Genomic DNA, 26817 nt, shown 5'->3' on the forward strand with positions numbered 1-26817 from the left:
CTTGCTCACTATTCTTAGAGAGGCACAGCTCCACCCTACTGATGAGGTCCAACCAGACTGAAACACGTGTCTGTTGTTGCTGTTGGTACTCTTGTTCAGAGGAGAATTGCCTAGCATTTCGGTGCTGTACTGCCCGAGGGCAGGACAAAGACTGACATGTTTGGGATATTTCTCCTCTGTGAAAGATAGTGAGCTAAAGACTCTAGGTAACTCTCTCGTAACCAGGACTAATGTCTGGCAGAGTGTCTCCCAGGGCCCCCGCTTGTTATTTGCATATTTTAAGTAACTTTGGGTCTCACCCTAAATTACTAGGGGAATCCGGACGTGGACCCCTTGCTCACTATTCTTAGAGAAGCACAGCTCCACCCTACTGATGAGGTCCAACCAGACTGAAACACGTGTCTGTGGTTGCTGTTGGTACTCTTGTTCAGAGGAGAATTGCCTAGCATTTCGGTGCTGTACTGCCCGAGGGCAGGACAAAGACTGATATGTTTGGGATATTTCTCCTCTGTGAAAGATAGTGAGCTAAAGACTCTAGGTAACTCTCTCGTAACCAGGACTAATGTCTGGCAGAGTGTCTCCCAGGGCCCCCGCTTGTTATTTGCATATTTTTAAGTAACTTTTGGTCTCACCCTAAATTACTAGGGGAATCCAGACGTGGACCCCTTGCTCACTATTCTTAGAGAGGCACAGTCCACCCTACTGATGAGGTCCCACCAGTGAGTCTGGGGTTGCTGTTGTTACTCTTGTTCAGAGGAGAATTGCTTAGCATTTCAGTGCTAGACTGCCCTAGGGCAGGACAAAGACTGATGTGTTTTAGATATTTCTTCTCTTTGAAAGATAGTGAGGTAAAGACTCTGGGTAAGTCTCTCATAACGGGGACTAATGTCCGGCAGAGGGACTCCCAGGACCCCCCTTTTTTTGCAGGGTGGATATACTCCTCAAAATGTGACTGACACATTTTTCGACCAACAAAATGTTGAGGGCCACCATGCCACCTGTCAATTTATCTGCAAACCTTGGCGGGTCACTTTTGAGAGTATAATCCAGCCCCCTATGCAGCCTTCATTAACATCCCTATGCCCCTCTCCACAACCCCACTGCTACCCTTGGTGTCCCTACCGCTTTCCTAATGACAGAAGAATAGTTCTTGTTTTTTTTTTCTATTTCCCGTACAAGAGCACTGTAAATAGAAGAACATGTTGAATATGGCCAACTGTCCTATGGAGCCTACTGGATCCCAGTAGGGCATGTTGTGCAGCCATGTGAGGGATGGCAGCAGCGTGTCGTCCCTTTCAGGGCCTTCATTATGTACCCATGGATGGCTTTGAACTTTTGCAGATGAATCTCCATAAAGTTCAATTAGTTAGATTGGTTTATCTAATTGCTGTACATGTCTGCATGGCCATAGTCATCTCGTTGGAGGAAACAATTGATAAGCCTAAGAATCACACCAGCAAGAATATTCCAGAGATGCTGAACGGAAATTGATGCCAAAACCTTCAAGCTGATAACACATGGAGAATAAGGGAGCAAAAACGAGCCTCCCCATGTGTTCATTCAAAATGTTCTCGTGTGGGTAGACTTAAGTGGGGAAATGACATTTACTTCAGTAGTCTACTTCTTTCAAAAAGGATTGCCAGGGTCTGTATTTTCTGCAACCCAAGAAAGACCCAAATACACTCTAAGATGCTGCATGAATTCTGTTTATGAAAGGAAAGGATGAAGCAAACCTTTTCCCAGGATTTCAGCTCTTGCAATTTGATCCCTAATGGTTCGAACATTCTGCTGGGAAACATTTCTGGTTGAGTGTTGAATAGAAACTGGCTTAGGTAGAGCTCTGGTTCAGCCATGTTCACTTCCCTTTAGTGGCTATTGCAGCGCTGACTAAAGTGCCAGGACTTTTAAACCTCTCATCAATTAAGGGCTAACCTGGAAACCATCTGTCACCTACCATGCTGTACCAAGCCACACAAAGCCACCACCCCAGAGTCAGGTGGCTTCTTACCTGTATTGTTATTGCTACTAGGGCCTCTCGCCTATACGAGTCCACCATCTTGATTATCAGTCTTGGGAGCACCACACCGCCACCAGGCCTATGACTCACAATGCAGAGCCTGCGAAAGAGCCTGGACTTATGTAGTTACTGCTCGTATGGCTTCCAAATCATGGCAAGGATCCTCTTGGAGACTGTGGACAATGTACCCTAAGGAGACTCCTTAAGCAGGCCTATGGGTACTCAACACTCGTATTATGTGCTGCATAATAGTATTACAAAAAAGTAAACATAAATTATCTCATGGGCGCACAAAGAGTGACAACAATTTCATACGTTAGGAATGGTTCTATGTTATTTCATCGATGGGTGAAATTTCGATGGGTTAAATTCTGAATGGTTTTTACCGAAAAAAAATTCATCGAAATGTATGTATTTTTGTTTTTGGGGGGTTCCCACCCAAGTCTTTTATCCCCTATTATTTTTTTCTACCTATTCCTGACCACCCCCACCCTATATATATTTTTTTCTACCCCCCCCCCGTAAATATTTCAATTATTTTTTTTCAGTAAAATGTACTCGGGGGGGGGGGAAAAAACCTATAGAAATTTCACCCATCGAAGAAAGAACGCTATACCGTTAGTAATTACACTGCCAGGGATTGGAGTGAGTGTTAAATATGGTTTCATCAGAGGCAGTGAATAAAACATGTAGTCATTTAAAAAAAATAATTGTGTGCATTGTATTCATATTTATGTGATGAGGAGGAACATGTGTCTCGAACAGAAACACTTCTACAGTATCAAAACAGCATGAGTGCAGTAGTTCTAGAGCCAAGTGACTTACCAGAAAACATAATAATAACTACTTGAAATGGATAGTTGGCAATAACATGGCGGTGATAGAGGCTGCTACCAAACATAGATGGAAACAAATACAGAGTAAGACCTCTACTCATACTCAGGGTGGGAGTAGGCAACAGGAATAATAGTGTGGAATTTAGGAACGTTAGGCAGAGAGTTATGTGAGTGAGAGTGTGGGCGGGCCCTTCGAAAAGAATGCGGTGGAGCTTAAGTGCTGACTTGAATTAGTGAATGGTGATTTTGTGTTTAATATCAGAAGGGTGGGAGTTCTACTAAAGGGGGCAAAGGGGAAGAAGGAGTGGAAGCAGGAGTGGAAGCAAGGGGTTGAACATGGAGGGGGGTGAGGTCCAAATACATTGATGTGGGTGCCAGATCACAGGGTAAGAGAAGGGGAGTAGAAGGAGACAGAGGATGACATGTACGGGGGTTTGGCCTTCAATAGATCTGAAGGTAAGAAGATGTTTGTACATAAACCATTTGTGTGTGGAAACCCACCAGCCATCATGCAGGTGTAAAGTATGGTAGATTGAAGATGGTACGCATGGTAAAGTTGGAGGATGCTTGAGATGTAGTCAATAGTAGTATAGTAGGTCTGAAATAGGAATTTGGGCCAGTTCTACATTAGATGCAGGCTGATCGGATGTTCAGAAAGTTAATCCTGGCAACAGTAGTTGTAGAGGTGATTCAGGGAGGTGCTTAAGATCACTATTGAAGAGTACTCCACACTGCAAGCCTGGTGGTGTGTGAGAGGAGGTCAGGGTGAAAGAGATAAATGGGGGAGAAGGAGGGTTTGAGGCATGAAGATAGTTGACTTTGGTTTTAGAAGAGTTGAGCATAAGACATTTGAGAACTCCCAAGGGATGAATGGCACAGAGGCAGTTGGAAAACCTTGGAGAGAGGGCAGGGATGGAGGAGGAAGGACAGCATCATCTGCAAATGGGTGGGAGGAAAAGGTGAAGGAGGAGCATAGTTCATTAAGGGAGGAAGAGTAGGTCTCAAAGAGCATAGGGCCTAGAACCGAGCCTTGCGGGACACATACTGGGAGGGACGTAGAATCAGAGGTACTAGTCAGAAAGGTAGAAGCCTAATCCGTGAGGGCAGGGCGCTGTATTATCAGGTTAAAGAGGATTAATAGTAGAGAGGGTTAGTCAATTGTATGAAATGCAGCAGACAACATGTTGCAGGATTAATGAATAGTGAGGTAGTGCAGTAGGAGAGAAAAAAGCAGATATATGGCAGGGCAGTTACTGTACACAGTGGGCACCTTAATAATAGGTAGGACTGGGATTAACTTGAACCATATGGGAAAGATTACAGTAAAAAAGAAGGAATAGTTTCAAGAGGGATGGGAGATATGAGCAGGTAACTGGTACAAGCTTGTTGGTGGTCTGTGGGGGATCAACTGGAGGGCAAAAAGGGGTTTAATCTTGAGGATGGGAGCCAACCCAGAAGGTGAGGTGAAATAGATTGAGTGAACGCAGGAGGAGGCAGTGGGATGGGAGTGAGAGACGGATAGATGAGGTGTCCCAAATTTTAGAAATTTTAGAGGGAGCAGGATATAGTAGGAAGACTGGCGAGGGAGCATGACATGGAGCATAGAGAAGAGGCTGCAATTGTGAGAGAAGAGAGAGGAAACAACATGAGCGAAGTAGGAGATTTGGCAGTGTCTAGGGTAAAACTGATCTTTTGGAGGGCTGTTTCTATGTCAAAGGGAGCATAGGGGTGAGATTTCTACCAATAGTGTGTGTGAAATCACATGGCGGTTTTTAGTTGATGGATATCCGGAGCTTGCCAGGGCTGGTGGTAAGGGTTGGAGGATGAGAACGTGCAAGAAGGGCAGTGATTTTAAATAGGGAACTCAGAGCAAGGTTGAGGTGATTGAATGCATGGTGAATAGATGAGATGTGGGCAAGGGATGAGTCTTTTAGAAAGGTTTCCTCAGTTAGATAGGGGGCAAGTGTGTTAATTGTGAATTGCATTAGAAAATAGGAATTAAAGGATGTACGGAAACTGGAGGTGGAATGAAATGGGTAAGTGAATAAGGAAATTGTCAAATGTGGGGTTCAATGGTGATATTAGATGGGATGATGGAAGAATAAAGAAAAACATGGCCTAGGTATTGCCTTAAGTGGGAGTGTGGAGTTTGTGGGGGGGGGGGGTCTGGGAGTTGATTGGCATAAGGGATGTGAGGCAGTTTGAAGTCATCCATGGGTGCAATGAGGATTCAGTGGGAAGGGAGTCACGTAAAAGGTTGAACGCAGGGGGGAGATGAAAGGTCCAGGTGGTCATTGGATCAGGAGGATGGTAAGGAGCCAAATAATACTTGCCATTTTTTTCATTACCCTTTATTGGAGATGCCAGGTGGTGGGCCTTGTGGGATCCTGATTGTACTGCGATGCACATGACTTTCTCCTCCATTCACAGCAGAACCAGGCATTAAGAACGCTGACTTTTGGCTCCTGACCAGGAGAGAGAGAGGGCTTGGTTGGAAGTGTCTACCACCTGGAGGTGGATTGCTCATCTCTAGATAGTTTGATGATGACTGCAGTGCTTAGAAGTGGGAGGAATCTGGCATGATGCACTATATAGCAACCTAATATTATTATTACTATAATTATTATTATTATAGCATTAAACTTAGATGTTACTGATGTTGAGAACACAATGTAGTCTACATCTGTCTGCAAAGCTAGATGTTTTTGATTACTTTACAAGAAATGTTGCACTCTCACCTTGGTGCAATTGTCCGCTCTCGGTTCCAGTTCTTCTAACATGACCAAATCCTCTAGCAAGCTTGATTCTTGGTATCCGCCTTTGGCATATGGGTTAAACCAGGCCTGTTGCTTCTCAAGTATAAGGTCCAATTTGACAGCAAACCCTGCCATGTCGATGGCAAACGGCCTTCCGGGATCGTATTTAACCTTCCATGCTCTCACTTTTCCAGACGAATCCAGGTCTATGGATTCATACCGGAGGCCACCCACAAAGGCCACAGGCCACACAGACACCATTTTAGTGTCTCTCATCTGAAAGAGTTAAAGCAAGAAGATATAGTACCCCAGGCTTTAGAAATGCAGGCATTACAGAAGTGACAACAACAATATGTTTAATTCAGGGATCATGCCTGCTATTTCTTTGAAGTGGGAGCAGATTACAACCAAGTCCTTGATCCTATATAACTATGAGTCTGGTTATTGTATGCCTTCTTGGTGCAATACCACTTACCTTCTTGGGGCCAACTTGGGTGGGCTACACTTATTTTCATCACAAATCAATCAATCTGTTCACTTAAACATTCATTTGTAGACAAACGGATGTGGCACCCTTACTTTCAAAACTTATATTCGGCAGACAGTGACATAACATGATCATGTGAACCTTGACTTGGGGGCAAAGAGGACACACTGTCGCCAGGATATTTGTGATTAGTTGGGGTAGGTATCTGGTCGATATCTGGTTGTGTGATAGCGACAAATTGACATTTATGAAATGTGTTTCAGAACATTTGTGTACATTATTTCACAATTGTTTATATTTTTTCAAACTCCTTTTTAATTCATGGTGGTAGGGTGTCCACATTCCTTCTTCTCCTTACCTCAAATTAAACCCTCTTACCTGACCCTCCTCCTCTCAGCCTAGGTTTAAAGTTAACCATGTTTTCTTATCTCATTTACTCCCATCTTATTTATTTATTCATTTGCATTTTTAAAGCGCACAAACTGCCCTCGGGCATCGAGGCGCTGTTACAGAATACTCAAATGACATAGGTACAATATTGGTACAATATGGATCTTATGTTCCATCCTCTCTGTTGAAGTGGTCACGATTTTTTGTGTCATTGGTGTACCTTTTAAATTGCTTTAAAAAAAGGTGGTGTGAAGTTTGTGTTGAACTCGTAGTATTTGTTTTGCATTTAAGAGGAGGTAGCCTTTTAAGGGGGGGTAAGGCTATGTTTGTGAGGGAATGAGGAGTTGTCATGCTCTGTGGGTGGAGCGTGCCACCTTTTGAGGCCATATTGGTCAGTATTGGGGCTGCTGAGCGAAGCTCTGGCAACATTAGGTAGAGTGCAAGGGACTTCCCAAACTGATTAGACTTTTATCTCAGTGGCATAACCGAGTGCTGTGTTTGCTCTGCTGCAGAATGAAAACTGGACTTTTGCTATTGGCCCTGAACTATGAAGTAACTGTGAGAGATGTTAAGGCACAATGGCTGGTCTCAATCCATCTTTTCTTTTCTTGTTTACGCACATTTTCTTTTCTAATCTATATGTTGAAATCAAAATTTTTCCATCAGTAATGTACCTTTTAAATGCGTCGTAAACAATTGTCAAAATCACTGTGCACCAAATCTGTCAAGTGCGATCAAATAAAGTTGGGCACAGTTTGCGGCAAACTCGTAGAGTCTCTCTGGCAGGTGAGAGGTTGCCGACTTTTTGTGAAGGTTTTATTAGTGAGGGAATGGGGAGTGGCACAGCTTTGTGCTGAGAGCGCTCCACCTTAAGGCAGCCTTGGTCTGTGATGGAGATTCAGGGCTGTTGAGCAAAGTTCTGCTAGCATTAGCTACAGTGAAAGGGACTTTCCAAATTGCGCACGATTGTCTCCCAATGGCATAAGCAGGGAATCTGGCTGATTCGTTGCAGAAGGAAAATGGGACTGCAGTGATCGGTGGAGAAACTTGAAGTGATGCCAAGAATGTTTAAGGTAGACTGGTTGGTCTCAAATCATTCTCGTTTACAGTTTGGAAGGAGAGCTACAGATTGATAGCACAGCCATCTCTGCATTGTGGGACCCCACTGTGGCTGATGCCATTTCCCCGAGAGGGTCTCCTGCATGGCTGTCACTAGAGACCCGGGCACCATCATGTACTGAAGGTTTCATGACCGTGCCAGAGCCGGCGGTGATCAAGTGATTGGTGGGTGAAGACTGAACTAATGGGGTGCATAGTGAAACACACATTGTTTGGGAGATGCACTCTATGTTTTGTTCTTCAGTACTAAAGGGAATACTTTCTAAACCCCAGCATGTACAGGTTCTGGAGACAAGACCTCTGTTTTATAGGATGTCAACCATTCTGTACCTGAGCCTTGCCCTGGAGCCTGAGCCAAGAGTTGCTTTCAGTGCAGTGTCCGGGGTTACCACCATGGTCTTGTCTTTGGAAAAGGTGGTGGATGAAGCAGTGCTTTAGAGTCTCACCTCCCACGCCTGCAATATAAGGGGTGGACAATTAGGGCACAGAAAGTACCGCTTTAGAAGTCCTCTGAGAAGATTACTTTTTCTCCTGTCAGTTCAAAGACTTTTAAGCGCAATTGCCCCAGGTTGCTTTCCATAGCTGTCTTCCTTTTTCCATGTAGGGATGTATTTTCAATGTGTTAAACGCCACTACCAGGTGTTATTTGTGGGGTTTTGCTTGACTACACTACCCTTTAGAGTGTTTGTTTCTCTATTAATCGGGTTCCATTGGCCACTCTTAAGACATGTTCCCAATAACTAGTTAGCTGAAGGCACTTTGAAGTGAGAAAGTTATTTGAGTAGAAACATCCACACACCATAGAATGCAGCTATGGCTATGCTCATCCAGTCTAGCGGTTCATATAGCTGTCCACACTGAAACACCTGACGTACCTCAACATCTCTGCTACTAGCATACAGCGACTACCAACAAAATGAAATTCCGTATAGCTGGCCACACATTGACTTTCTCAAAAATAGCACCGGCAGACTATGGGAGACTGACTGGATAGACACGATCGGTCAGCGTGCAAAACATTTGTGCATGAAAGATTATGCATGGGAAAGTAAGGCACTAAACGTGATACCTAAGTACTTTAAAAAGTTTCCGTGCCCAAGGAGAAGACACATTTTCCTAAAATTAAGGCTGAATCTATTCCAGACGTCCGAGATCAAAAACATGAGAAAAAGAAGGGCGTGATAATGGAAACTAACTGTCGATTTTGCAACTATGAAATAGAGACATTAAAACATCTCCTAACCTCATGCCCAAAACTGAAAGCTATGAGAACTAAATTCTTGGGAACAGAGCTTTCTAAATTCTCCACCTATACTGAAGAAGATTGGTGGAAAAAAATGCATAATGGAGAAGATGGTAAACTGACGTTTGCACTAACGTTTTTTCTGGAGGAATTGGACTCATTACTGATGAAGTGCGAAAACTAAAATTAGTGGAGGAATGAAATGTTTGTTTTAAAAAAGTTTGTAATAAGCTGATTTAAATAAATAAAAAAATAAAAAATAGCACCGTATCACAAACCAGCTTCAGCACCCACGCACGATCTGACCTTTTTTGGGCTGCTTAGTCGAGCCTAGCCAGCCACCTAAATCCTAGTCCGGTGAAAATGCACACATGCATCTCATGCATTTTCATTTGGAATGGTACTTAAGCAGAGTGCGCTACCCATATAGAAAATATTAATCACAAATCTTTTCTTTTTATAATTCAAATCCAGTTTGTCAAGTACTGGTATTTTTATTTTCCTTATTTTTCCCCAAAAATATTTTGATGTATTGGTTTCATACATGCAAAACAAAAACTGTATCTTGCACATTACTCTTTTCTCATAATTTTTCATGCATTATTTGTCTCCATGCATATTTGCTCTCTCATTATCTCCCAACACGTGTTTCCCCACAGTGTTGTCTGAGGTTCATTAGGAGAGATACTATGTCGAAAAAGAACAAACGAAAGGAAAAAAGAAGAAAGAGGAATGCATCTCATAATCTAACAATCCTATAACTTCAAAGACATTGACTATGGTCACAGAGGGCATTCCTACCACAAAGCGCATTGACACCATACAAATGGGGAAAGAGCGCTATGCAAATAACCAAATATAAATACAAATACAACACTGCTATAACACCATGCACTGAACACACAATTAGAACTTTAAATCAAATGATCCCCCAAATTGCTCAGGATATCTACATAATTGAGATACAAAATATAAAGTGGAAGGTGAGTTACAATGAGAAGAGATGTTAGCGAGATGGAGTTGGAGTACCAGTTACTGTACTCAGAAATGATAGCACTAAGATGTGAGACCAGGCACAATGGTGCACAAAGAGAAGGCACACTTAGGTAGATTTTGGGCAACCTCAAGTGCAGGGAAATAGTCTACTAGAACCATAAGATTGATATCACCTTTCTTTTGTGTCAAGGAGTTCCCTCCTTCTCACCTGAGTCCGTTCTTTACCAGCGTCCTTGGTTGATGCCTTCTTACGGATGGAGCAGGTTTTGAAGAAGGCTGCCCGTGTCTCTGCCGAATCCAGAATGCGTTCAGTTTTCCAGGGGACTGAATCCAGGAATCCAGGAGGCAATGCAAGTTCGCTAGAACTCGAATCCAGGAGGTAAGAAGAAGGGGGAGGTCAAGGAAGGGAAAGCGGGTGTGGAAAAGGAGAAGAACCGTGAGCTATGGAGCACACATCTGGTCGCTACTTCGCAATAGCATTGAGATGCGCAGAGCCGCGGAAGGCGTGGTCTAGAAATGGAAAAAGGCTACGCCCAACGCATGGAGCGAGAAGGGAATACGCTGGACGGCCATATTGGAAGTATTAATGTGTACAAGCCCATTGTGACAGGGACCGTGAAGCCCAAAAGGGGCACACCCTGCGATTCATGACAGCATGCCTCCTCCGAAAACCCTTCCCTCCTGGTTTGCCCAGGTGGATGAGGAGGAACCTTCTGAGCAGCCGTGGGGCCTTGATGTTTGAAATAGGCTCCCAGATTCTTTCGCTAGGAGGATATCCTTTCCATTCAACCAGGTATTGAAGCTGGCCCCTTCTATACTTGGAATCACAAATCCGAGATACCTCATATTCCAATTGGTCATCGACCAGTATAGGAGGAGGTCTGGAGGATTTTCGGGAGGATGGATAGTAGGGTTTCAGTAAAAATGTGTGAAAGACTGGGTGTATTTTCTTCCAGGATTCTGGCAATTTGATCCGATAAGAAACAGGATTTATAATTTCTTTAATGGAAAATGGACCATAGTACCGAGGGGCCAGTTTACTAGGCCGTAGATGTCCGGGTAGTAATTTTGCGGATAACCAGATCTGATCACCGACTGCATAAGAACGGCCAGGTCTTCTTCTGGAATCTGCATATTTCTTGGTCTATTTCCTGGCCTTCTCCAAGAATTCCTTGGCTTCCTTATGTATGTTGACAAGGGTTTCGATCCAGGAGTCAACTGTAGGTACTGGTGTAGATTGAGGAAGAACAGAAGGCAGGACCGATAGATGAAATCCTTGACTGCAATATAAGGGGCTGATCATAAGTGCTGAATGGTCCGAATTGTTGTAGGCGAATTCAGCCACGGGTATCAGGAGTGACTAGTCATCCTGGACCTTGTTGGTGAAGCATCGAATTTACTGTTCCAGGGTTTGATTGACACGTTCTGTGATTCCGTTGGTTTGAGGGTGATAACCTGACGAAAGGGCACATTCATCCCTAAGCATTGACAGAGATGTTTCCAGAATTGTGAGATGTATTGAGGTCCGCGATCCGATATGATCTTGGAAGGGAGTCCATGCAAACGGAATATGTGTTCCAGGAAGATTCCTGCTAGTTCAGAAGAGGATGGTAAATTATGCAGGGGCGTAAAATGAGCCATATGAGTGAACAAGTCTATGGTAACCATGATGGTGGTGTACCCACGGGAAGGTGGCAGTTCCACAATGAAGTCCGTTACGATAATCTCCCAAGGCCTTGTTGGCAGTGTAGGTTGTAGTAGAAGGCCCGCTGGTTTCTTGTTATCATGTTTATTTTGGCTACAGACAACACAGGATTGAATGTACTGCCATACGTCGGGTCTCATCCTAGGCCACCAGAATTGCCTTTTGTATCAGACGGAGGGTATTGGTGACACCACGATGTCCGGAGTGTAGGGTATCATGACAGAGATTCATTATTCTCTGTTGTAGTTTTTTTGTAGGGATGACCAATACATTGTCCTTGGACAAATAACCTTCCCAGACCTTTATATTCCATTGATTTCTTTTGGATGTGTCCTTCCACAGATCAGAGGATTGGGTTTGGGCTTGGATTTCTTCAAGGAGGTTGACTGCCTGGGCCACAAAGATCGTGGGGGAAAACATCTGAGGAGTTGTCTTATCTTCAGTGGGCTCGTAGTCAGGTCGTCGAGATAAGGCATCAGCAATTAGGTTTTGTGATCCTGGAACATGAGTGATATGGAACTGGTACTGGGCGAAGAAATATGTCCAACGCACCTGACGACTGTTCCTACACTCCAAAGACTGTAGAATCTGGAGGTTCCGGTTGTCCGTACGGACCTGAACTGGGTGTTTAGCTCCCAGAAGTAAATGTCACCACTCAGTGAAGGCTTGGCTAATGGCTAACAATTCTTTTTCCAGGACTGAATAATGTGTTTCACTAGGAGTCAGGGTTCATGAGAGGTAAGCAATTGGGTGTTCCAGTTTATCTCCTAATTCTTGTTTCAGGACTGCGCCAATGGTGTAATTTGAAGCGTCCGTTTCTACCAGGAAGAGATGGCTAGTATCGGGTTGAGCCAAGATAGGAGCTTGTGTAAACTCTGCCTTTAAACGCTGGAACGCCATATCTTGTGGTGTTGACGAGAGGAAAGGAGTGTCTTTCTTCAGGAGAGCAACAATCGGTTGTACTATCTCGGAGAAATTAGATATGAATTTCCGGTAGAAATTGGCAAGTCCCAGGAAAGATTGAACTTGTTTCACGGAAGTAGGAGCAGGCCAGGTTAATATGGCTTTTACCTTTGAAGGATCCATACCAATTCCTTCTGGGCTAAGAATAAACCCTAGGTAATGAACGGAGGTTACATGAAACAAGCATTTTTCAGGTTTGGCCAGGAGTTTATGATCTCGGAGTCTCTGCAACACTGCCTTCACATGCTCTTCATGTTGTATAGGTTCCTTGGAGAAGATCAGTATGTCATCCAGATATACAATAACAAAGAGAAACAGCATGTCAGAAAACACCCTGTCCATAAAGCGTTGGAAAATTGCCGGGGCGTTAGCCAGTCCGAAGGGCATGACTAAATACTTATAATGGCCAAAGGGTGTTCTGAAGGCGGTTTACCATTCATCCCCTTCCCTGACACGGATCAAATGATAGGCGCCCCTGAGATCCAACTTGGTGAATATTACTGTGCCTCTCACGGCTTCCAGGATAGCCGAAATCGGGGTAACGGGTACCGGTCCTTGAGGGTGCATTGATTTAGCCCGCGATAATCAAGGCAGGGTCTGAGTTCCTTGGTATCCTTCTTGGGAACCAAGAATAGAGAAGCACCAGCAGGAGATTTCAAAGGTCTTATGGTGCCATTTCCAAGGTTGGTATCCAGGTATTCTCTTAGGGCCTTCTTCTCGGGTTCGGAAAGAATGAACTTCCTGCCGAAGGGAATCACTGCAGAGGGTTCTGTATCTATTGCGCAGTCTTCAGGTCTGTGTGGGGGTAAGGCCTGGACAATGGCAGTCGAAAACACATCAGCATATGCTTGGTAGGCCTCAGGAACTTGCATGACATTGGATACCATTAGTGGTGTCTGTTGTTCCTTTGTTGGTTCCTTTGGGTGTATTAATGGGGGTTCTAGGGATAGACAGTGAGACATGCAAAACTCCGAGCCTAGGAATAGACCAGTTGATATATGGGTTGTGTTTCTGTAGCCAGGGCATTCCCAATACCATGGGGTAATGAGCTGACTTAATAATGTCAAACCTGATCAGCTCCTGATGGTGATTTATTGAAAGCTAGATCTCCTTGGTCTGCAGGCTTATGGGCCCTGATGTGAGGGGTCTTCCGTCGATAGCTTCCACAGGTTGCATGGTGCTTCGTGTTTCGTAGGGAATCCGATGTTTAACACCCCACTCATGATCGATGAATATTCCCATAGCTCCGCAGTCTACCAGGGCCAAAATGGAATATTTCGTATTCTTGGATGGTGATAAAAAGGCCTGTAGTACCACCAAATTGTTTTGTCCAGGAGAGTTCAAGGATGGAATGGATGTGGAGCAAACATCTCTCTCCCGAAGCTCTGCTCCATCTAGGATCGGGAGCTGGCGTTTCCCGAACGCCGAGGGGGTGCTAAATGACATTCCCTAACCAAATCGTTATCTGAAGCACAGTACATGCACAAGCCCCTATGAATTCTCCTCATTCTCTCTTGCAGAGATATGGGTCCACAAAAAGCCCCAATTTACATGGGCTCGGATTCCGTGACTGGGCTTGGGTTGATGTCCGGTCTGGGGGTACCCTCAAGTGATACCTTGGAAGGAGTTTCCCTGGATTATTTCTTTTCTGACTTCCTTTCCTGGATACGGAAGTCAATCTGCATGGCAAGATCCATTAGTGCCTGGAACGAGCTTGGTCGTGCCACTCTGGCCAACTCATCCTTAATTTCTTCATTCAATCCTCTCCTGAACAGGGTAAAACTTGCCTCTGTGGACCAGTCAGCTTCCTTTGCCAGTTGTTTAAATCGGGTCACATACGTGAGCATATCCTGGGCCCCTTGCTGAAAATCTAACAAGCGTTATTGTGCGCTGTAGACCTGCTCAGGGCGGTCAAACATGCCTTTAAGGGCCCGTATAAACCCATCATAATCGTCCAAGAGGGCAACACTAGAGTTAACGAGGGGAGTGGCCCAAGTTAAGGCATTCCCGTAAAGGTGAGAGATTATAAAACCCGCCCTTGGCCCTGGGGGTCGCAAAGTAATAAGGTTTGAAGGTAAAGTGAACCAAGCACGAATCCAAGAATGCACGAAGGGTTTTTGCTGAACCGTCGTATTTATCCACGATGCCGCCCAGTAGCCGAATCCCGGGTTAGGACCAATTGTTTGAGAGCGGCGTTCTCCGCTTTCAGATTCTGTGCCTCGGTTGATAGTTCCTGCATACGGCGCATCAGGTCCTGCACGGCAGCCTCCATGTCGATATCGCTTTCGATCGGGTGCCGTCTCAAACTGTCAAGGAGTTCCCTCCTTCTCACCTGAGTCCATTCTTTATCGGCGTCCTTGGTTGATGCCTTCTTACGGATGGAGCGGGTTTTGAAGAAGGCTGCCCGTGTCTCTGCCGAATCCAGAATGCGTTCAGTTTTCCAGGAGACTGAATCCAGGAATCCAGGAGGCAAAGCAAGTTCGCTAGAACTCGAATCCAGGAGGTAAGAAGAAGGGGGAAGTCAAGGAAGGGAAAGCGGGTGTAGAAAAGGAGAAGAACCGCGAGCTACAGAGCACACGTCTGGTCGCTATTTCGCAATAGCATTGAGACGCGCGGAGCTGTGGAAGGCGTTGTCTAGAAATAGAAAAAGACTACGTCCAACGCATGGAGCGAGAAAGGAATACGCTGGACGGCCATATTGGAAGTATTAATGTGTACAAGCCCGTTGTGACAGGGACCATGAAGCCCAAAAGGGGCGCACCCTGCGATTCATGACATTTTGAGAGTTACTGAGGTGTCTTTTCATTGCTAGAGTTATGTTTTTGCACTCCCATACAAAAGCATTGCTCAAAATGATGGGGACATTGGCAAGAGGGTCCACAGACAATGCACATGAGCCTCAAAACAATTCGTGATAGAGATATATATTCAGAAATCACATGGGTTGGAATGAAGCCGTTGACTAGAAGACAAGAGACCTTTTGAGCTAACAAGTTAGCTCAGTGGGCTAATTAATCTATATGCCACTTAAGTGGCATTTCACAAAACTGACTTTTTCATATACCCAGTAGTCAATGGCTTCAGCTTTTGTCTACGCTGTGGACCAAGTCTAGGAACTATAAGGCGGAACTGGTGGCAGCTGATGTACTCTTGTAAAATGCTAAAAGAGACTTTCTGCTTTCTGGGCACAAACGTCTTGATGAAGTACAATGCAAACAGAGCAGAACTGGGACATCTGAAGGAGAGAGTGCACATTTGCAAACATCTGAAGTTTTTCTCACCTCTTGGAAAATGTCAAGGCTGTAGGTATTGTCATCATCCGCGAAATGTACAACTCCTTCCGCTGGGCGGCTTGCGCCATATTTGTCTCTCAGCCATTTTAATCCCAGGTTTCTCTGCAAAGCGCCCCTGGACTTGGTCACATTGGGTGGGGTTTTCACAGCTAAATGGGTAAATGGTAGCCCACTCTTTACCAGGAAAGAAGACACCAGAGCAGTCTTGTTTACAGAGTCCTCCACAACAATCCAGTGAAGGGCTTGGATGTGGAGGAGAGTGCTGGCCATCCGAGTCAACTCTGCTTTCTGCTCCAGGCGCGTATAGGTGGGCGTGATGGTGAAGATGGTTGGGAGTCTGGTTGCTTCCGCTTGTCTAATCTGAAGAGCTGAAAAGTAGGTGGCGAAACGCCAGAACGGGTTTTCAGTGAAGCTCTTGGAATGCAGTAGAATAAACACACATAGATTTCACAAATTCGTTCACCATATTACATAAAACCATGTGTTGTGCACTGCAATTTGGAATATTAATTTTCTATTCAAATCATTGTCACTTTTAATTGAGAATGACGTTCGTTATAAATAATCATTATTTTTTGTATTATCATTATTGTTTTTTTATTAATAATTATTAGCACATACAGATCATTAATGACCTCCCCTCAGCCAATCAGAATATTCAGAGTGCAGTCAGTAACTGCCGCTATTGACTGCATCCAGAATATTGTGGCTTGAAAAGTAAACAGGGAAGCAACAATGCAATTTTCAGACAAGATTTCTTTCAACAAGACACTTTCTTTCTAGAAGGGACTTTTGTGCTGCAACATCCTATTTAACACAACAAAGAGAAAGCTAAACACTGGAAAATGGTTTTACTTTCTTATCGAGAAATATTTTACTTTTGCATAACACCTAATGCACGCTTATGTTAAACCAGCTCCAGTATAACCACTGAAGAGGAAGTGTTGAGTATCGTCCCCACTCCAGTTGCCCCCCTCCTATTACCTATTGGATTCACACCAAAGTATGTGACGTATGATGAACAGTTAAACCAGCAAAGAGCAGCAATTCGGCTCTGCCCAGTACCTATCAGGATGACAGCACCTGTTAATATACTGACACCTAAGAGAACCTGGACAGTAAGGTATCCATTAAAGAAGCCATACCTACATGCTAAACAATATGATGGTTGTTTGAATAAGATACCTGAAGAAGCAAAAAAGATAATGAAGGAAGATGAATGGTGACGTTGAAAGGGGCCCTTAAGGGTCCCTCGCGATATGGAAACAAGGCAATAACCATACACGAAAGGATGCGCCAGACACGAGGTTAAAATTCCCAAGGCTAGGGTTTATTGCAAGCAAAATAGTCCCAATTGGCCAACTGTGGTCTCACGCGTGTATTCTCTAGACCTCGAGGGACGCAAGAGAGCGAATTACATACATCAGTTACATATATACAAAATGCATATCATACAATCAGCTATGACATGTTTAACACCCTCCTTTTATTGAGTTTCTTTGAACTCGGGATGATGATGGACATTTCCGACGAGTATGACAATTATGACACTTTCAATGTCTATTCTAGTAACAATGTGCAATTTAGAAAGTGCGGAGGCATCTTCTAGTTGTTGAACAGAACACGGTGCTTCTGTTCTTGGAAGCAAGCTGCACACGGGGGAAGAGTCACATTCCAAGCTTTGCTATCTATGAGGTGCTATTCGTGTCCTGGGAGCTGACACGCTCTAAAGGGTTTTGTGAAGGGGGCCGTAAGAAAAACATAATTCAAGCCTTTAGCTGCTTTATTCTAACATATTCTTCCACAGTACGAGACTGGCTGGCAGCTGTGAAATGATTAAATGCCCTGCAGCTCTCCCTCAAGGCTACAGAGAGGGAGCGTGGGCATTTCTTTCTGGGCTGCTCATGAGGAGTTTCAACGAACTCCTCAGTCCCGCAGCCTTGCCCTTTCATATTCAGACAACAATGTTAACAGTTGAGCAGAGTAAGCAGAATTCGCAAGAATTGCAAGCTGTAAAGCAGTTTAGACAGAAAGCAATGAACAATGGTTAACAAGCAAAATGGCGATTCTTGCTACGTTTAAAATGGCTGCTTGTTGGTCAAGCATAGCAGTCTGTATTTCTATAATTCTGTGCATAAGACGGTTGGCCTTCGGCCATCAAGATACGTCTATCATCCAAATGAAGGGTATTCACTTTTCCAGATTGACAAACCCTCCTTTTGGCCATATGCCAAAACGTTTTATTCATTCATTGTATCCTCCTCTGATGAGGATAAGTCTGGGGTATCATAAGCATCATCTTCATCATTAATGTTTATAGCCATGAATTGTTTTGTTTTACTGTTTTTGTTTCATCAGTGTCTCTGTTATTTCGGCCATGCGTTTGTTTTCCTCTCGACACCATGTGCATACATCCCTTAGTGCATCCCTCAGTTATCTCATTGCAAACTATTGGTAGGCATTGTATGCAACATGTTATGAATATACCAAGTACCACCACTAGTATCAAAATTAGCTTCCATCCCCAGGACTGCAATAGTCCCCAAAACCAGGATCCTATCCCCCAACCCCCTTCTTCAGTAGAGAGTGTGGAACTAAGGACATGTAGTTTCCTGATGGCTCTGAATATGGTAGGGGAGTAGTCATCTATGAACACACATCATGCAGTTTTTACGAGTTTGCAAACTCCCCCACGATCAACTAATATTATGTCAAGAGCCATTCTGTTTTGTTGTGCCATTAGCCTAATTCCTTTTTCTTCCAACGTCATGTTGTATAAGATATCCGTTGTTGTATCTATTGTATTTTTTAGTATTCTGGACAGTTTCCTTATGTTTTAAGAGTTTTCTATTTGGGCCAAGAATGGTATAAAAGATTTGGCTGAATCTAATGCTATCATTCCGTCCTCGCTACTCCTTCGGGTTCTACCTCTTAACCGCCTGGCTACTTCTGCAGTTTCTAAGAGGAACACTCCTGGGAATAGTAGATCCAAGTAATACGTACCTCCCCAGTTCCTAGGTAACCATGGATATGCTTTTTCCCCACATATAAAGTAAACAGGGTCCCCTACGTACACGGGTCCTATTTCGTGCTTTAAAACCACTGTGTTAAGGCAGCTGCTAAACGTTCCTACTTTATAGGAACCTTTTTTCTTTAAACATAGGGGAGCAGTTTTGGGGCTGTAATCCACTGTATAGGCAGGGGGCACAGCATCTTTATTCCATTCATCCCTCATTCGAAATGTCATTACTGATGTTTCTTCTGCTGGCGGGGTCGGTCTATTCTGCCTATGTAATCTATCTAGTCTTGTTGTCTGTCGTGTATTTTTCCTCATGGGATCTGGTGAAAACACGCAAGCTTTGTGGAATATAGAACAACCCACAGGTCTCATGATCACTTCCTCAAATTCATTCATATTGGTCTCATCTAGCTGACCCGTATTACTCTTGTTCCATTTCCCAAAGAACATTGCACTCAACGATACTTAACATGAATAAACCAATGATAACGGTTGTACATACCAGCCTATCCCTTTCCCACCGTGCTGTGGTAAATGGGCACAAACCCAGCAATCTTTTTTCTTTAAAACCGCATGGGTCATTTTCATGATGAGCAACAATGTATTGTTGCCATATCCTTCTCTATGTCTTTCTTCCATTGGGGTCAAAGTACCAGTGATTACATGAACCGGGCTTTCAGTAGCTGCTTTTAGCAAAAGTGTTTCTAATGGGTGCGCAGACTCCAGGAACCATAGTGTAATAGCTATTATTGTTGGTACTACCATACTTAGAGAACACAGGACCAATATCCAAATCAGTACCTTATTCCTTTTACCATGCGTTTTCCCTAAATTTACAGTCTTTAAAACTATCATCTTTTCAGCAGGGGTGCAGGAGGAGGCTGAAACCGGTCTTGATTTGTTCTTCATCGTCCTTCTTCTTGCTGACAAAGTTCGTCGCAGATCTCTCTCGTTCTTGATGCCAAAAGTTCAATGAAAATGTCACAGTTCAATTCTGCCAGCCCTTTCCCACAGCCTCAATCACTTATCCACTCCAAGCAACATTAGTTGTCTTTTCTTCCACTGCTGAAACTATTTCTGAACAGTTCTTTGTTGACGGAGTACTATGTGCATCCAGCTTGTCCCGCTCTGGCTTAGGACACATGTACTTTATTATAAGCGCACCGAGGAGCCGTGAGTCTTGAATTGTCCGACTTGCACAACTCTTACACTTCTCTCCTCTACGCCCGTGGTTCCTACTCCGTCCGTGAGTGGAGCCAAAGGCAAAAGAAAAGCACCAAAGATCTGTGGATCACTTTGCCTGTCGAGGCTGCAGATCATATCGTTTCACTCCTGGTATTGTGTGATCTGTAAATAGTGCCGATGCACTTCCAGTATCAGGCTCAGTGGCAGCCTGCGGCACAATGATGGGTAGCGATGAGCGCCGTGGCAATGATGTAGTTTCTTTCTCTGGCCTTGGTGCATTTGCAGAAGCTGGTGGGCGCTAAAGGGGTACACGCGTTGTTTCTGCTCGTGTTTGCAATGCAGAGTTTGTGTCGCTCAGCAGTGATGTTGTTTCTGCTGAGCAACGTTGGGGCACTTTTCGCCCTTTCCCGTTCCTGGCAGCCTCCTCAGGCTCTGTTTCGAGTTTCACTTCTCGCTTAGGCTTTGTTTCAACACCCACTTCTCGCTCAGGCTGATGCTGTTCTTTTCCAGGATCGTTGTCTCTTTCTGGTCGTCTGGATCAGGCAAAGCTTTCAGTGAAGCTGGGAACTTTTTGCCATGGGTAGTATGAATCCAGGCCTTGCGGCTGTCCACCCGTATGGCTGTCTGCGTCACCAGCAACACTTGATAGGGGCCGCTCCACCTGGGTGCTAACGCTGTCTTCCGCCCAACATTTTTCAGCAGCACCCAGTCTCCTGGCTCCAGCGCGTGCCCCGGGCCTGTGTACCTCACTAGTAACGCCTCCTGCACCTGCTGATGAATCAAACGCAATTTCTGCATTAAAAGGCCACAGTATGTGCTTAACACAGGATGCTCGACCTCACATAATCTTTTGGGCTGCGGTGCGCACCATACATTTGCCGGTCTCCCCATTATAATTTCATAGGGGGAGAGCCCAGATTTAGCCTGCACAGATGTGCGCATGCACAATAGCGCTAGGGGTAATGCATCCACCCAACTCAACTTGCTCCCAGCACTGATTTTAGCTATCTTTGACTTTAAGATACCATTATGTCTCTCAACAAGCCCGGCAGAACTGGGATGCCTGGAACTGTGGAATCGTTTCTCTATCTGTTGACCTGCACAGATCTGTAACACCACTGCGCCCACAAAGTGTGGGCCGTTATCTGACCACAGGACACGGGGCAGCCCGAACCGGGAGACATACTCCTTCAACATTACTTTTGCCGTTGACATGGCAGTACAGTCTTTTAAAGGATATGCCTCCACCCATTTGCTAAATGCACAAATCACCACTAACACATATTTGTAGTTCTGGCACCTTCCCATTTCTATGAAATCAAAATGGATCACCTCGAATGGCATAGAGGGTGGGCCAAAACTACATACTGGAGTCACGGTTCCCTTCCCTACATTGTGTTGCAGGCACGTAATACAATTCTGCACTAGCATTTCTGCATTCTTTTTTTTATGTGCTCATTTTTCCATACTGTGGATAAATGATGTACCATCTTCTTCGCGCAAATGTGGGTAGTGCTATGCGCCATTGTAACCATTGCGGTTACGTAACAATTTGGCAACATCCAGTTCTTGGTCTCTTTGTCCACCCAACATCCTTCCAAATCTAACTCAGCGGAGCCCTCAGCCCACCCCTGAATCTCTTCGGTCGTGGCCTCAGCTTGCATTTCTTTGACTGTGGCAACTCCATTCTCTATCATACAAGGTACTTCCTCTGTTTGTACTGTCATCATTTTAGTACTCAAATCAGTGGCTGTTTGTTTCGCAATCCTGTCTGCAAATGCGTTTCCCTCTCCCACTTTATATGTTACTTTTTTATGCGCCTCACATTTTACTATTGCTAGGTGCTTTGGAAACGTAAGTGCAGACAACAATCGTACAATCAAAGGGCCATGTTGAATCCTAGCTGCATGTCATGTCAAAAAACCCCTCTCAGCCCAGAGTCGGCCAAAGTTATGAACCACGCCAAAGGCGTACTGGCTGTCAGTATAAATATTCACGTTCCAATTCTCAGAGAGTTCACAAGCTCTAGTCAAGGCTATAATTTCTGCGGCTTGTGCTGAATTATATGGGATTCTTTTACTTTCCACAACCCTTTCTAGAGTAGTGATAGCATACGCGGCAGTTGACGTGCTATTTGGAAATTTGAAACAAGAGCCGTCACAAAACAACTCCCCATCCTGCTGTTTTTGTGGGGTGTCACTCAGATCAACTCTTCCCTTCGTTTCTTCCTCGGTAACCATTAAACAATCATGGGGTGGTGATTCGTTGTCACCAATTTCTGCTATGGGCAATGGCATTCATTCTGCAGGGTTCAATGTGCTACACCTCATAATTTGGATGTTGGGTGCAAACAAGATGAGCTCATATCTTGTTAGTCTAGCAGAGGTGAGGTGTTGCGTCTGTGTTCTGTTTAATAGAATGTCTATGGCATGTGGCACCATCAGAATTAAAGTATGCCCCAATACCATTCCTTCCGTTAGTTTCACTGACGCAGCAGCCGCTGCAACAGATGGCAAACATCGTGGTAGTGCGCGCTACAGGGTCCAGCGCGGAAGAATAATAGCCGCACGGCCTATTTCTTCCACCTTGTTCCTGTGTCAAAACCGCCAATGCACATCCTTCACTCTCGCTCACAAATAGTCTAAAGATCTTTTTATAGTTAGGAGTGCCTAAAACTGGCGCAGCACTCAATGCAGCTTTCAATTGCTCAAATGCTTTCTGACATTCCTCATCCCACTGTAAAGGCATCACTGCATCCTTTTTAGTTAATTTTATCATCGGCTTCACAATCAACGCAAAATTACTGATCCACTGCCGACGATAAGAGGCCATGCCTATTACAGCTCTCACTCCTTTTTTGAGTTTTTGGAATAGGCATACTAGAAATACTTTCTATGCATTCTGATGTTAATCTTCTCCCTTCTTTCGAAAGTAGGTAACCCAAATAAGACCCCTCCTTTTCATTATAATGGAATTTCTTCAAATTTGCCTTGTGACCATGGGTCGCTAGGTGTGTCAATAGTAATATAGTACTTTCTTTGCAGATCTCTTTTGTGTCAGCAGCTAGTAACAACTCATCTATGTACTGCAAGAGTACGCAACCTTCGGGTAATTCTAGCATGTCTAGCTGCTCTTTTAGCGCTCTGCTGTAAATAGTCGGGCTTTCAGTGTACCCTTGTGGGATACCCGTGAATGTGAATGATCGACCTCCTAGAGTGAACGCGAACAGATATCTACTGCTTTTATCCACTGGAATGCTAAAGAACGCGTTCTTCAAATCAACTACACTAAAGTATTCTGCAGTGGCCGGTATCATTGTCAGTATTGTTGTGACATCTGGGACCAAAGGGAATTATGGGTCTGACACTTTGTTCAATGCGCGCAGATCAATTATGAAACTATATGGTACTTCATTGCCTCCTTTCTTGTAAACTGGAAGAATCGGGCTGTTGCACGTGCTACCTGCAATTTCTTCAACCACCCCCAATCTCACCAGGTCAGTAACAATACTCTTTAATCCCGTCTCACCTTCAACAGAAATTTTATACTGGGGAATTCGTGGTAATGTAACACCTTCTTTCAAAGTTATTTTTGCTGGCTCTATTTTCAAGCATCCTACATCGTTATCATGCATTGCCCACAGACAGGTTGGTACTCTACTTAGCTCTTCTGGTAACGCTTCTGACATAAATTCCGTCACTGGTGCATCGTGAGGCCAAATCGTGAGGAACACCCCATCTGCCGTACAATGTATGGCTGCCCCCAATTTTCTCAACAAATTTAATCCTAGCAAGTTCTCCCCACAATTTTCTGTCAGAAGAAATGGACACTCTTCCATAAATGGTCCTATTGTAATTGGGACAGCTTCGGACATGGGGTTAATTACTGGTGTACCTGCAAACCCTACAGGAACATTCTTTTGCCCCCGACAGTGGGATCTCCGGAACCAAGTGATGGTCTATCGAACACTTTTGTGCCCCTGTATCTACAAGGAAACAGTGCTCCTTATTCCCGACTCTCATTTCTACGTAGGGTCCTCTCTGATTCACGGGAATAGACATTGGTTCCGACCCCTGCCGTCGGCTGTCCTATTGCAAAAATAACACATCGTCCGATGTGTAGTCACCGCTGTTCCTATAATACGTGTTTGGCTGTGTACAAAAATATTCCCATTTCCCCCTCGGTGTCCTCCACTCTGATCATTTCTCTGTTGGCCCTGCCCGCCCTGATTTTGCTTCGGAACACTTTGGTTCAATGCCTGGTTCTGTTGAGCTTGGTTTTGACCATGGGATTGGTTTTGATTACCTCCATTGGTATATCCCTGCTGCTGCTGCATGCTATTTCTGCTTGGGCCATTTGACCCCTGATGTCCTCTATGAGGCCTTCTCTGGCCAAACCCACCTCTATTCTGTAGGTGCGGGCATTGCGCTCTCCCGTGTCCTTTCTCTTTACAGTACGCACATTGATTTAATCCCAATGACACCCTGTGCATATTATTCAAATTTCCCCTGCCTTGTGCATTTCCTCTACCTCCGTTGTATCCAATTACCTGCTGCAGTAACACCCCTACCATCATTCGCATCGCTTCTTTTCTCATCTCCAGTGGGTACCCATTACACATCTCACTTACTTCCTCCACTGACGTTCTTTTGTTCGACATCCATAGCATTGTTTCCCCCATCCATGCCTGCAATCTTTGTTTATCACCTATTTGTCCCGGTGCCGGAAAATGCTTTGCACCACCTGGAAAAACTGTTGGCCACGATTTTTGCATATACATTCTCGACGCCTCCTTCCTACCTTTTTTAATACACTCATGACTATATTCAGGTGTAGCAAACATTTCAGCATATCTATCTTCCATTTCATTTATCAGTTCAATGAGTTTGTACATATGTTCTCTTACATCTTCATCTCTTTGCTCACTGCGTGCTAACTTATTCAAATCTAACAATCGTGTGGCTGTAAATTCCCAAGTAACTTTTTCCATTCTCCCACCAAAAATTCCCCCATGTGTTTCAACACTACCTGTCTCTCGTTGCTTCTTCGGTACCCATATAATGAGGCCAATGCTGCCGTCCCATCATTTCCTTCTATGTACTTTTCTGCCTCTTGCTGTAATTCAACCTTTCTTTCTTTGCTGATTGCGCTGCGAGTTACCCGTCCAAATCCTGTTCCTTCAGCCCCGCCTCTCGCCTCCCCAGTCTCAAGTTCAACTTCGGGAGGGGCGGATGGTGCTGAATCTGTCTCTGGAGCGGGAGGTGCGGATGGCACAAGTGACACAGGTGGCATCTGTGAAGGGGCTTCCTGGGTGCTGGGAAATTGCGCGTCTGCGGTCTGCGCTTATGAAAGGGCTCGAGCTGTGGGTGGGGATCGGGTTAATGCTTGCGTGAGGGGAAGTGCTTGGGCTGCGGGTGGGGGTATGAGAGCTACTGATTGGGCCTGCGCAATCACTACTGGCGTGTTTGGTTTCGATCCTGGTTTTGGGCCTCGACCCGTATGGGTTAACAAATGTTCCATTAATTTGTCTGCTATGTGTAGTTCCCGCTGCGGGTATATTCCTTCTATGTTCATTTGCTCACGTCTCCCTTCCCGTCTTAGACTTGCCGTCCACTCCTCCTCCTCCTTTTCTTCTGCTACCTCAAGCTTCGATTTGTGCCTACGCGCATGCTTCTCTCTACTCCTAAGTCGGAGCATTGCTTCCCTCCTCCAATTTTTGATAGTCTCAAAAGCTGCGGGTCGCACTTTTTCCCTTATCAACACCCTTTCTAGGTTATCTATCCTCGCAATCTCAAAGCTACCATTAATCGGCCACTGATGGTGCTGTTGCTTTCTAGTTTGCCTATGCCAAATTTCACAAACTATTATCGCACCCACATCATACTTTGCATACATGTCATAAGCCGACGTTCCCCCAGGCGGTGCACTTTGGCCATTTTCCAAGGACTGTCTACCGCAGCGGAAAAGCCCCACTAAAGTGCACAGTACTCCAGGCATGTTTTTAACCTTCCCCTTGGTTAACCAACCTTACTCTGGATGTTTGAATTTGCAAAATCAACGCTCTACCAATAATCAGGGTTTCGTTTGAATCGGGGAATGACTCACCTGATAAAACAAGTCGCCTGTGTCCTAACGCAACCCCTCCCAACGTCGTGTCTGCGCTTCTCTGGCTTCTGCCTCGTTTCGGGACCCTCGCCTCCTTTGCCCTCTGGCCCGGTACGCCAATCAGGGATCAGATGTGTGCAGATCTGCGAAGGAATCTCTCTTCACTTCTACAGGGTGCCCCGTACACCTCTTGATCCCGGCTCGATCGTCCCGTTCTCGCCGTTCTTCCGCCTTTACTCCGTTACAACGTATACGATGGGGCAAGTGGGGGAGGGTCCCTATTCGGGCGCCATCTTGAAAGGGGACCTTAGGGGTCCCGTGCGATATGGAAACAAGGCAATAACCATACACGAAATGATGCGCCAGACACAAGGTTAAAATTCCCAATGCTAGGGTTTATTGCAAGCAAAACAGTCCCAATTGGCCAACTGTGGTCTCACGCCCCACGACGTGTATTCTCTAGACCTCGAGGGACGCAAGAGAGCGAATTACGTACATCAGTTACATATATACAAAATGCATATCATACAATCAGCTATGACATGTTTAACACCCTCCTTTTATTGAGTTTCTTTGAACTCGGGATGATGATGGACATTTCCGACGAGTATGACAATTATGACACTTTCAATGTCTATTCTAGTAACAATGTGCAATTTAGAAAGTGCTGATGCATCTTCTAGTTGTTGAACAGAACACGGTG

General features: G+C 44.8%; 1 protein-coding gene across 1 annotated transcript in view; it reads right to left on the bottom strand.

The window, feature by feature from the left end:
* The window catches only part of LOC138492856 (galactosylgalactosylxylosylprotein 3-beta-glucuronosyltransferase 1-like), an 80162-nt gene that overhangs the window by 19869 nt on the left and 33476 nt on the right, over positions 1–26817 (bottom strand). The window contains exons 2-3 of the mRNA XM_069620188.1: positions 15794–16219; positions 5592–5885 (exon numbers count right to left, since the gene is read on the bottom strand). Coding sequence (XP_069476289.1) covers positions 5592–5885; positions 15794–16219 — 720 coding nt within the window. The remainder of the gene's footprint in view (positions 1–5591; positions 5886–15793; positions 16220–26817) is intronic.

This window comes from Ambystoma mexicanum, chromosome 10, assembly GCF_040938575.1.
Source record: "Ambystoma mexicanum isolate Mex_15411 chromosome 10, UKY_AmexF1_1, whole genome shotgun sequence".
Classification (NCBI taxonomy): Eukaryota; Metazoa; Chordata; class Amphibia; order Caudata; family Ambystomatidae; genus Ambystoma; species Ambystoma mexicanum.